The sequence below is a fragment of the Schistocerca piceifrons genome, chromosome 1, assembly GCF_021461385.2.
Source record: "Schistocerca piceifrons isolate TAMUIC-IGC-003096 chromosome 1, iqSchPice1.1, whole genome shotgun sequence".
Classification (NCBI taxonomy): Eukaryota; Metazoa; Arthropoda; class Insecta; order Orthoptera; family Acrididae; genus Schistocerca; species Schistocerca piceifrons.
The window spans coordinates 284,693,351-284,706,589 of NC_060138.1; the positions used below are offsets into that span (position 1 = coordinate 284,693,351).

At 37.6% G+C, this 13,239-nt stretch overlaps 1 protein-coding gene across 1 annotated transcript in view; it reads right to left on the minus strand.

Annotated features, from left to right (window-relative positions):
• Positions 1-13,239, minus strand: part of LOC124733083 (protein abrupt) — a 139,186-nt gene that overhangs the window by 44,517 nt on the left and 81,430 nt on the right. Inside the window, exon 3 of the mRNA XM_047248523.1 lies at positions 5,772-5,948. Within this exon, the coding sequence (XP_047104479.1) occupies positions 5,772-5,948 (177 nt within the window). The remainder of the gene's footprint in view (positions 1-5,771; positions 5,949-13,239) is intronic.

Sequence of the window (13,239 nt, forward strand, 5' to 3'; positions counted from 1 at the left end):
ATACAAGGATGGTTAATGCTGGTTGTGGGTGACACTGTAGTTGTCGTATGATGATGTACCACATGTGCTTGGTTGGAAACAGATCTGGTGATTGAACAAGCCATGGCAACATGTTGACACACTTACACATTAGCACATCTTTCTCAATCTTAACACAGAATAATATTTGAGAAATGCTTCCTATTAAGTCAAAAAGGATTCACACCATCAAAGCACCTTCTTCCACCAGATCTTTTCCTGTCTGTTGAATAAATTTCTAAGAGTTATTCTGCCAGGGACAGAGGAATCTCTGCTACTGTTGTTTTCCCCTAGTTATTATCCTATGTGAAAGATGAGTATTTAATCCTGCATTAGGCATGTATGCTCCTGAAGCAATTGACATCTATTTCACTCCTGCTTGTTCCAGAAATGGTGTACTTATCTCAACACAATATTGCTAGCAGTATTACTGACAAAAATTTTCCTTCAGGCTGTTGTTCGATATACAATGCCAAATTAATTGTATAGTTAGTCTTATCACCTACATGAACAATCATTTTTAAATCATTATTGAAGGTCTACTAGGTACACACTATTTAAAGGAGTAATTCCTCTGAAAGACAGCACTGCTCATCAATGGTTGCAGGCTCACTTGGAAAGAAACAACCACTAAACTTATGTTTCATAGGTTCAAATACTTCTCTGACTGGAGCTGGTTTATCTTCCACCAGAACTAGGTGTATTTACACAATCTAAACACAAACATTGGTAAAGAAAATGAAATGCAGAGCTTCTGTAGGTGAGAAAAAAAAGAACGTCTGTGGTACACATTAATTGCACCACTGTGAGAGTGAACAACAGCGCCCTCTCTCAAGTCATCTCAACAACCTCTTCCTGGATAACAAACATGGAGCCTGCCAGGGTGGCCGAGTGGTTCTAGGCACTACAGTCTGGAAGCGCACGACCGCTACGGTGGCAGGTTCGAATCCTGCCTCGGGCATGGATGTGTGTGATGTCCTTAGGTTAGTTAGGTTTAAGTAGTTCTAAGTTCTAGGGGACTGATGACCTCAGAAGTTAAGTCCCATAATGCTCAGAGCCATTTTTGAACAAACATGGATTTAGAAAAGGGAAATCTACAGTCACTGCAATGCCTGATCTTATAATGAAAATAATGGAAGAATTTGAAGAAAAGAACTGCTTGGCTTTAATCCTTTGGGATCTAAGCAAGGCATTCAATTGCATCTCTCATGAAACACTGTTGAAAGAATTAAAATCTTATAGTACAAAAGGTGTCATTTTTGAGATCTGCCATCTTACCTAGAGACAGGTGTCAGAATGTTTGTATCTGGGGAGTGATGTCTCACGAAACGGCACATGAAGACTGTGTACTTCTAGGCTCCATACCTGGCCCTCTGCTCTTTTTAATATTTATCAGTGACTTAAATTGTGATGATCAACCCTATTCTTTGCAGCTGATACAAAATCAATGACTGAGGGTAGAAATTCAACTGAGGCACTACAGGATGCTGATATTTTGTTTGAAGTTGCCAAAAAGTGGTTCAAAGCAAACAAAATGAAAGTAAATCAAGATAAAACCCAGAAAATATTATGCAGCCTTGCTGACTGTGGACACATAGCAATGCTGACAGGATCAAACTACTGCAAACCAATACTGACAATAAGCTAATGTGGATTAATCACATTGCATATATGTGTTCTAAGCTCTTGAGTATAATTTATCTCCTTGGGAAGCTCAAATCTGTGATGACAGATCAGTACTTAATCACAATATACTCTGCACTGCTGCTGTATGGACACTCTACTGCAAGTAAAAACATATAGTGCCTACAAAAGAAGTCTGTACAAATAATATCTTCCAGCAAGAAATTTGACCACTATAGACCCATTTTCGAGCAGCTGGGAATAATGGCAATATTTGGCCAGTATGTTTTCAATTCTCTTGTCTCAGTAAAAGAAAGTCAAGAATCCTTCTGCATGAGACAAGAGATTCACAGCTGATGTTGTTGTGGTCTTCAGTCCAAAGACTGATTTGATGCAGCTCTCCATATTACTCTGTCCTGCGCAGGTCTCTTCATCTCTGAGTAACTGCTGCAGCCTAGATCCTTCTGAATCTGCCTAGTGTCTTCATCTCTTGGTCTCCCTCTACAATTTTTGCTCCTTACATTTCCTGCCAGTACTACATTGGTGATCCCTTGATGTCTCAGAATGTGTACTACCAACTGATCCCTTCTTCTAGTCAGATTGTGCCACATATTTCTTTTCTCCCCAGTTCTATTCAGTATTTCCTCATTGGTTATGTGATTACCCATCTAATCTTCAGCATCCTTCTGTAGCACCACATTTGAAAAGTTTCTATTCTCTTCTTGTCTAAACTGTTTTTGTCCGTGTTTCACTTGCATGAATGGCTATACCCTAAACAGATACTTTCAGAAAAGACTTTCTGACACTTAAATCTATAGTCAATGTTAACAAATGTCTTTCTTCAGAAACACATTTCTTGCCATTGCCAGTCTATGTTTTACATACTCTCAACTGTCAGTTATTTTGCTGCCCAAATAACAAAACTCACCTACTACTTTACATGTCTCATTTACTAATCTAATTCCCTCAGCATCATTTGATTTAATTCAACTACATTCCATTACCTTTGTTTTGCTTTTGCTGTTGTCCATCTTATATCTTCCTTTCAAACACTGTCCATTCTGTTCAACTGCTCTTCCAAGTCCTTTGCTGCCTCCGACAGAATTACATCAAAGCTTTTATTTCTTCTCCCTGGTCTTTAATTTCTATTAAGTTTTTTTCATTTCTTTCCTTTACTGCTTGCTCAATGTACAGATTGAATAACATATGGAGATGCGCGGGATTAGCCGAGCGGTCTAAGGCGCTGCAGTCATGGACTGTGCGGCTGGTCCCGACGGAGGTTCGAGTCCTCCCTCGGGCATGGGTGTGTGTGTTTGTCCTTAGGATAATTTAGGTTAAGTAGTGTGTAAGCTTAGCGACTGATGACCTTAGCAGTTAAGTCCCATAAGATTTCACACACATTTGAATAATATATGAGATAGGCTACAGCCCTGTCTCACTACCTCTCAACCACCGCTTCCCTTTCACGCACCTTGACTCTTACAACTGCCATCTGGTTTCTGTACAAATTGTAAATAGCCTTTTGCTTTCTGGATTTTACCCCTGCCACCTTTTTTAAAAGATAGTATTCCAGTCAACATTGCTGAAAGCTATCTTTGTCTACAAATGCTATAAATGTAGGTTTGCCTTCCACTATCACCTATCACTATGAGAAGTCAAGGTGTCAATATTGCCTCGCGTGTTCCTACATTTCTCCATAATCAAAACTGATCTGCCCCGAGGTCAGCTTCTACCAGTTTTTCCATTCTTCTGTAAAGAATTTGTGTTACTATTTTGCAACTATGACTTAATAAACTGATAGTTCAGTAATTTTCACATCTGTCAGCACCTGCTTTCTTTGGGATTGGAATTATTATATTCTTCTCAAAGTCTGGGGGTATTTCGCCTATCTCATACATCTTGCACACCAGATGGAAGAGTTTTACCGTGATTGGCTCTCCCAAGGTTGTCAGCAGTTCTATTGGCATGCTTCCTACTCCCAGGGCCTTGTTTTGACTTAGGTCTTTCAGTGCTCTGCCAAATTCTACATGCAGTATCATATCTCCCAGCTCATCTTCATCTACATCCTCTCCAATTTCCACAATACTGTCCTCAAGTACATCTTCCCTGTATAGAGGCTCTATATACTCCTTCCACCTTTCTGCTTTCCCTTCTTTGCTTAGGGCTGGTTCTCCATCTGAGCTCTTGGTATTCATACAGGTGGTTCTCTTTTCTCTAAAGGTCTCCTTAATTTTCACAAATATGAAACATGAAATAAGGCTGACATCAAAATTCTAAGCTGTCATCTAAATAATAAAATGAACTGTTTCCCCACAGCAGTCCTGAAAATGTTCAACTACCTACCAATGGATGTTCAAACACTGCTACTGAACATGCTCAAGCAACAGCCACTATATTCTGTAAATGAATTTTTCTGTAGACTGTTTGACATGATACCATCACATCTGAAGCCACAAACTGGAAACATTTAAGAACTGCAAATTGTTGTTCACAACTATTGTTTATAGCATCAGTACTGTGTAATGCTTCCTGCCTGTTATCTTGGTTTATTTGTAGTTTTAATATATATTTGCTAAGAAGTGAGGTAATCTGTTCAGCCATGGGCAGTGAATGATGTTGGCTTAGTAATAGTTGTAGTAATATGTTCTAGTGTTGACTGTCTTATTATTTTTGTTTTAAAGTATCCATTTTAGTATCATCATCCAAATTGCAATATCTGATTCATATTATTGTGGTAATATTGTTGAAAACTTGACACTGTCTGTCCAGTTACGGCTTGTGAATGACACAGAATTGGTAATAAAGATAATAACACATTGCAGATTTTTTTCAAATGTTCTTATTGGTCTTATCCTCAGTGTTTTCCATCTCAAGCATTTCTGTAGCACTACAGGTAGTCACCAACCACATTTTTCATTCCTCACAGCACTTAATGGTGAGTATTGTACTTCTGGAATCCTCATTTCAGTTTTTCCGATGTTCTGAAGATAAAATGTTCCTGTTCTAAATAGGCTTTATGATTTTTGCAATTATTTTGGCCTTTTCCCCAAAATTCTAAGAGTACAAATTTTTGTTTTTGTACTTATACAAATTCACATAAATGAGACAAAGCCTGTCCAACAGTGCAGAATGCTAACTAAAAAAACAGTGTTTGTAATTTTGCATAAACTGCCTCCTGCAGTTAAGACAGAGTAGTCCCTGAAGTGAAACATGGCACAAAACCATAATATTAGCATCTAATGGCAGAATTTTGCTGAAAATTTGAGCGCTAAAAAGTACATCTCCTGACCCAGTACTAAATTTTCTGAAATCTGTATATACCCACTTGGACAATTGAGAATGTACCGATTTTGAATTGTCTGCATTGATGTCAAAATAAAATTGACTGATATAATGTGCCACAAATTTCATCATCTCTTTTATCAGAAATATCATAAAAATGACAGGATGGCCTGAAGTTGATTCATCACATATATGCACAAATGGAAGGTCTTTTTTTTTTTACCAAACATATTGTTAAATTGTGGTCACTTCCTAAATGTCGTGCCCTCCCTTTCAGGCAAGTGAGATCAGGCGGAAGTAATTACATCTGTGATAATACAATAGACAGATAAGTTATCCATGGTTGAAGACTGTTACTTCGAGATTCCATAGAAATGTTTTCATTATTATTGAAATAAAAGAAATAATTGTTATTTTTGCTCTTCATGAGTGTCTCCACAGTTTCTTCCTCATTGTAGACAAAATGTATGTCACTTTCTTCAAAGAATAAAATAATGATGCATACAGCATTTCAATCCCAATACAGAAGAAATCCACCCGGATAACCATACCCCTTAGCACACTGCTTCTGGGAGATACGGAGACGTGTCGGCTCAGGCTGGATCCACCTGATGGATTAATGATGAGGGCTGGTGAGCCAGTCAGCCTGACTGTGTTTTCACACATTCAACAACATGAATACCAGGCTGGTACCCTTGTGTGTGTGTGTGTGTAGTTGGGTGGGTGGGTGGCTAAGGTGAAGGGATGAAGGAGAGGGGGAGAGGGGGGGGGGGAGGGGGAGGAGGACTTGCACACAAGCATGAGCTTGTTGGAATTTCTTTACTAAAGAGCACATACATATAACTTACCCCACTGACTTCAGCTAGTCCTCTGATCTGCATGGCATCTGCCATGCTTAAGAGACCCTGAAGCTGTTCCTGATATATGTTAACTTCTCCACTATACATGAATGTTACAAGTGCACACAGATCTGAAAATGTTGTCCCTGGTATAACTACAACAGGGTGTTGTATTGGATGCAGCACCTAAAAACAGAAGATTTCATAAGAAAAGAGTGTTGAGCTCTGTGGAGAGCACTATGAAACTCATGCTTATGAAAAATGTTGTCCGAAAAAAAATATTGGTACCAATTAGGGCAAAAGTGAATTAAAAATTCAATAAGAGCTGTTTCAGAATGTATTCTATTCATTTTTATTATAATAATGCATTACAAGGAAATGAGTATTTATACTGTGGAAAGAAGAAGAACAGATACTTATTATGATATTTATACTTGGACTAACAAACTGAAGAAATATTATTACTCAGATTTGCAAGAAAGTAGTGTATTGATTTTTTTGAACTATAAATTTGCAAGTATACAACATGAAACAGATACATACGAGAAGTCAATAGAATATAGTTTCTGAGATGTTTCAAATGAATGTGCAAATCTCATAAAGTTTGTTCTAGTTCAGTAACAACAGGAGCAAGGCAGCCATCATGCAAACAACTGTAATTACAAATTGAATCTAGGTTACTTAGCAGTGCATTTTTTAAATTCACGTAATGTGTTCTATGCAATGGACGAATCAATTTATTGCAGCCAGCAGCAATGTGCAACTTCGTGACACAAACTGACAACTTGTTAAAATTAAAAAAGCAGTTCAATAACATCAGGGATAACAGAGTTACAATTCTTTCATAAAATTATGTTGCACAGTAGCAAAGAAACACACAACTGATGTGAATATTTAACCCTAGCATTACCAACGGGGGGGCCTCGTAGGCCCACTGACTCAGTTTTTCTATGTTGTATCCACACCCTTTGATATATGAACTTGAAAGCAAAGGTAATTGTTCGTTATTGAATGTACTATTGAGTCATTACAGAATTTTGGAATAAAAATGTAATTAAAATTCATTTACTTGATTTAATTCTCTGTGGGCCTTAGAAGCCCACCCGTTGGTAATAGCAAGGAAAGATTTACGAGGTTGAGTCTCTCGTTTCAAATTCTTACCATGAAACGAATTTTGGCATTGTTGCCTTCAGACATATTATTATGAAGCGGACCATTGTTATTTTCAGTGTTTCTGCTGCTGTTGAACCAGCAACATGAGTAGACATCGTTTACGTGATAGTTCCATTGAAAGAGTGCTAGAAGAAGTTTTGAACGAATCAGATTTAGAGGAATGTGAAGTGGATGATGATGTGGAAGAAATTAGAACTGATTCATCGTCTGAGAATGAAGATGAGGTTGAAGCCAATCCACCAGATGATAATGATACGGAATGTGATAAATTCATTGCAAAAAGTGGACGAGAGTATATTACGAAGCCATCTCGACAATATCGGCGTTCTGTACAAAATATAGTGCGAGAAAGAATGGGGCTAGGACAACAAGGAAGAATTGTGTCTCCGAAAGAGGCTATAGAGCTCTTTTTTACACCTCAAATTATGAATCTAATAAAACTACACTCAAATGAAGAGGCTTCTCGACTAGGTATTCAGCACACAGATGAAGATGAGTTATTTTGTTATATAGGACTCTTGCTAACCATGGGTTCAAATCATGACAATAAGATACCTGTCCAAGATTTATGGTCTTTGCTTCAGGGCCGACAAGTGTACTATGGATCAATGAGTTGGACCCGATTTTTCGAATTGACTAAAATATTGAGGTTTGATGATAAGAACACAAGAGAAATTCGTCGCCAGACTGACAAGTTTGCTCCAATGAGGGAAATTTTTGAAAGATTCAATTCTTCACTTCCATTGTATTTCATTCCTGGTCTACATACAACAGTGGATGAGATGTTGTCTTTGTCCCGTGGTCGCTGTCCATTCAAGGTGTTTCTAAAAGAAAAACCTGGAAAATACGGCATTCTAATTCGAATGCTGTCTGATTCTGAGACTAGATATGTGATCAGCATGGACATCTATACAGGCAAGTCAGGAAATACACAGCATTCAAATGGACCGATGGAAATTGTAAAGAGACTAATAAAACCTATTGAAAAATCAGGCCGTAATGTTACCACAGATCGGTACTATACTTCAGTGGAGCTTGCTGAGACTCTATGGAATGATTTTCACCTCACACTTGTTGGCACCCTACAGTCTAACAGACGACACATACCTGAAGAGCTGAAGACTACAACTGGCCACAGTTTACACTCTTCCATCTTTGCTTATACTGACCCTCAGACACAGAGGCCACCAGTTACTCTTGCATCAACGCTAGTCCGCGAGAAGCCAAAACGACTGCTGTTGATGCTTTCAACTTATCACTCAGAAGGGGTGTTGAATGAAGACTCAAAAAAGACTAACATAAATCTTTTTTATAATTCTACAAAGGGAGGCGTGGACACCGTAGACCAGATGGCAAGACACTACAGCACAAAGAGAGGAACAAGAAGATGGCCTTTGTCCCTCTTCTACACACTCATTGACATAGCAGCAATAAATGCATATTCACTCTTCCTCCTCAACTTTCCGAATTGGAAAAAGAATTTGCTAAACCGCAGAAGAGTTTTTATCACTAACTTAGGTCTCGAACTAATAAAATCTCAAGTAGATAAACGGGCACAAAATTTGTATGGACTTCAGAAGCCAGTAATAATGGCAATGGAAAGCATCACACAATGGAAGCTCAGCTGCTCTGTAGAACCATCATCCTCAACAGCAGAACCAGGAACACGTGGACAGTGCCACCTATGCTGCCAAGAAGCTGCATCTAAAAAGATCAAGTACAACAAGCTGGGAAAGTCAACTGTTACCTGCTCTCAGTGCCACAAACACGTCTGTGGGAAACACTGCAGGAAGACAGTGTTGTGTGAAAAATGCGTTGCAGAATGAGACAGTAAATTTTGTTTGCTTCATGTAGTGTATCGAATTAAAAAAGTCGTTTTTATAAGAAAACACTATTTTGAAACATTATTCCAAAAAATATATAAACTGAATCTCGTGATTTGTTCATTTTATTCCTATTATAATGTTGTTGTTGTTGTGGTCTTCAGTCCTGAGACTGGTTTGATGCAGCTCTCCATGCTACTCTATCCTGTGCAAGCTTCTTCATCTCCCAGTGCCTACTGCAACCTACATCCTTCTGAATCTGCTTAGTGTATTGATCTCTTGGTCTCCCTCTACGATTTTTACCCTCCACGCTGCCCTCCAATGCTAAATTTGTGATCCCTTGATGCCTCAAAACATGTCCTACCAACCGATCCCTTCTTCTAGTCAAGTTGTGCCACAAACTTCTCTTCTCCCCAATCCTATTCAATACCTCCTCATTAGTTACGTGATCTACCCACCTTATCTTCAGCATTCTTCTGTAGCACCACATTTCGAAAGCTTCTATTCTCTTCTTGTCCAAACTGGTTATCGTCCATGTTTCACTTCCATACATGGCTACACTCCATACAAATACTTTCAGAAACGACTTTCTGACACTTAAATCTATACTCAATGTTAACAAATTTCTCTTCTTCAGAAACGCTTTCCTTGCCATTGCCAGTCTACATTTTATATCCTCTCTACTTCGACCATCATCAGTTATTTTGCTCCCCAAATAGCAAAACTCATTTACTACTTTAAGTGTCTCATTTCCTAATCTAATCCCCTCAGCATCACCTGATTTAATTTGACTACATTCCATTATACTCGTTTTGCTTTTGTTGATGTTCATCTTATATCCCCCTTTCAAGACACTGTCCATTCCGTTCAACTGCTCTTCCAAGTCCTTTGCTGTCTCTGACAGAATTACAATGTCATCGGCGAACCTCAAAGTTTTTATTTCTTCTCCATGGATTTTAATACCTACTCCGAATTTATCTTTTGTTTCCTTTACTGCTTGCTCAATATACAGATTGAATAACATCGGGGAGAGGCTACAACCCTGTCTCACTCCTTTCCCAACCACTGCTTCCCTTTCATGCCCCTCTACTCTTATTACTGCCATCTGGTTTCTGTACAAATTATAAATAGCCTTTCGCTCCCTGTATTTTACCCCTGCCACCTTCAGAATTTGAAAGAGAGTATTCCAGTTAACGTTGTCAAAAGCTTTCTCTAAGTCTACAAATGCTAGAAACGTAGGTTTGCCTTTCCTTAATCTTTCTTCTAAGATAAGTCGTAAGGTCAGTATTGCCTATTATAATAACATCTTTTATTATCCAGTATACAAAAACAATGTCTAAGCATTTTGAATTGTTATTAGAGGTATCAGAAGTAAATAAACTTGATTTATGATAAAATAAATTGTGGTATTCTTTATGGGCCTTTGAGGCCCCCCCCCCCCCCCCCCCGTTGGTATTACATGTAACAAAAAATACGTTGGTAATGCTAGGGTTAATGTTTCTGGAATTGAAAAATCATTATTTCCCTTGGATGAGAACACACCATAAGCTCAACTGCGAAGTGAAAAATCTTGCTTTCTGTCAACAGCAGAATATCTGAACTGCTAAAACTTCACCAACAAAGTCAGTAAAATATCTTATTTTAACAATGGTCCACAATTCTGAAACAGTACTCAGAAAATTAATAAGTTTCTCCCACTTTGTTTTCCCCCTAAAGTCTGTCCCCACAAGGAGATGAAGAATGCTACACTATTAGCAACTGTTTAATCAAGATTCAGTATTTATTTCAGTGCATATATGCCATTACTATCACAGTTACTAGACAAAAAAGTACGTAAGTTTACGGTATGGTATCCCCTAAAATTTCTGGCTCCGGTAAGACAATTTAATATTTTTATTTATGTTATATGACCACATGGGGCGCCGACTTATAAAAAATATTGGGGGATCCATACTGGGGGTCTTGCCCCGGAAATTTTCTACATTTCAGATGAAAAATAGTGAGTTTTAAAGTTTTTTCAAGCATTTGAGAGTCATATGATCAACATTAGAACCCCAAAAACTGGACTCTCGATAACTCAACACTCTGGGAAACTCGATAAGCCTGACACATCTTTTGGCTTTGAAAAAAGAAACAAAACATAAACATGCACGGTATTTTCGTAAAAAGCTTATTTAATTTACAGTAATAATCATGCTTATAGACTATTACAGAGCAGTGAATATATAGCTCTGAAATGACTGAAATTATATTTAAATAAATTGTAAACTATCATTAAAAGAATAAAACACAAAACATTGCTGTCACACAGTAATAGCACTTTAATTAATAAGTGAAATAGCTAATTTTAGCTTACTTTGAATAAGGCTCAGGGTTCATTAAATAAAAACAATATCTCAAAGTTAATGCTTTAATACAGCCAATAAAGTTAATAAAGTATGCCTAATACTTTCATTCAAAAAATATATAAATAGTGGGTTTTAATTGGGTCTTACACACTAAAAATATTTAAGTACTTGAAAATAACTAATAAAGTACTAAAGTAATATAGCAACACAGTATTAAACTCGTACCAATATTTCGAAACTGAAAATTTAACATTATGCATGTAATTGATTCTCTATTTTATAAAGATTTTTAATGTTGCTCTAAATACCATTATTGGGGCTACAGTGTCTTTAGAAAGGTGCAAATGTTGGCCGTCTGACTGGATTACTGAATATGAAGTCGTTGATGACCGGTCGGATATCCAGTTCATCCAAAACATCTCGTGGACATGAAGAACAGCCAAGTTGTTCAATCACTTCTGTCTCATTGCTGATCGGAGATATGACTTCAGACGTCTAAGGGCTCTAAGTAACCATTCTGCTATTGCTGTTGTGATTGAAACTACTAATAGAAGCATAAGCTTCACTACTTCACATAACATTTATCCAAATGCAGGCTCTTTTGTAATGTACTTTCTTACATCACACATGTTTTTTAAAGACCAGTTGTTTTTTATTAGTGATATTGGCTAACATACTCAAGTATAAGCGCAGTCTCTCAATGTCTAAGTCATTTTTGAAAAACTCAGTTGATTTTTCCAAATTTGTTTCACCTCTCTTTACTAAAAGCAAGCATTCTTGTTCAGCTGCAATGGTCAGTGTGAGTCCAGTCGAAGCAAACTGCTCAGTAATGAAAGATTGCACTATTTCACAAACTTCAATGTAAACAGCTTTGTAGTATTCCTTTGGGGTTTCGAAAGTGTGCGGTGAGCTGGGTTTGTTGGTTTCATACTTCTTTGGTATACTTCGATTCCAAGGAAGCGAAGGATCATCAACTTGTGAAGGTTTTTTCTTTTAAACAGAATTCCCAAAAGTGATCAAAACCATCACGCCTTCCATTCAATATACAAATCAAGCCCTCATATATTTTTTACAGATCAGCAACACTTAGATGAGAGCATTCAATTTTTTCACTGACATCCTCTACTGGGTTCACTGCATGGCAATAGAGATATAAAAAGAAATAACTCTTGAACTGTAACATTGTAGCTTGCACATTTGTAACCTGCCTCTGTTTTGTCCTCCACAGAAAATGTTTCAAAAAACTCTAGAAGTTCTTCAAAGTTTTTCAATATTCTCAAGATACTAGGAGCTCGCACAGTCCATTGAGTCGGGCAGAGGGATCACAGACAAGCTTTGCCATTGGCACTCTCACAGCGTATGCTTCTGAAAAGTCCCATCCTTTTGTTGGATTCCCTTAATGGTGTTTATTAAGTCCTTGGCTAAAGCCATAATATCCCTCATAGACATAAGATGGCGGAGACTGTCTACAACTGCCAAGTCTAAACTGTGAACAGTGCAGTGCACATAATGTGCTTCTGGTTGTATATCCAAAACTATCTGTTTTAGTCCTTTGAACTTACCTCTCATATTCAAGGCACCATCATAACACTGCCCTCTTAAGTTATCCATTGACAAATCAAGATAAGCAAAAAAGTCTTTTAAAGTACTAAACAGAGTTTGTGATTCAGTGATGGGGGTCACATATAAACCAATAAAGTCTCTGTTGATGGTTAAGGAATCATTGACAATACAAGTACAAAATGACACTTGTTCGTGAATCAACGGATCACTTGTTTCGTCAACCATAATAGAAAAATATTCAGTCTTCTTAACTGAATCCATACCTTTCTCAACACGGACTTTCCTAGTAGATCAATTATCTCGTTTTGAATATTGTGAGACATCCAGTTATACCCAGAATGCTATAATCACTCTTTAAACTCAGGTATGTCATTCTTTTGGAGTTCCAACAATTGAAAAAAATTGAGTTTACTTCTTCGTGCCCTCTATAAATGCTAGTCCTTGTCGGTGTAGAAATTGCATGGAAGTAAAAATTGCCTCAAGAGCTAAATGGCCTTTCTTCATTTCACTATCTAACTGTTCATTCAATTGGGAGGCCACTCTTCGGTTAGTTATAGAATTTAGTTTCAG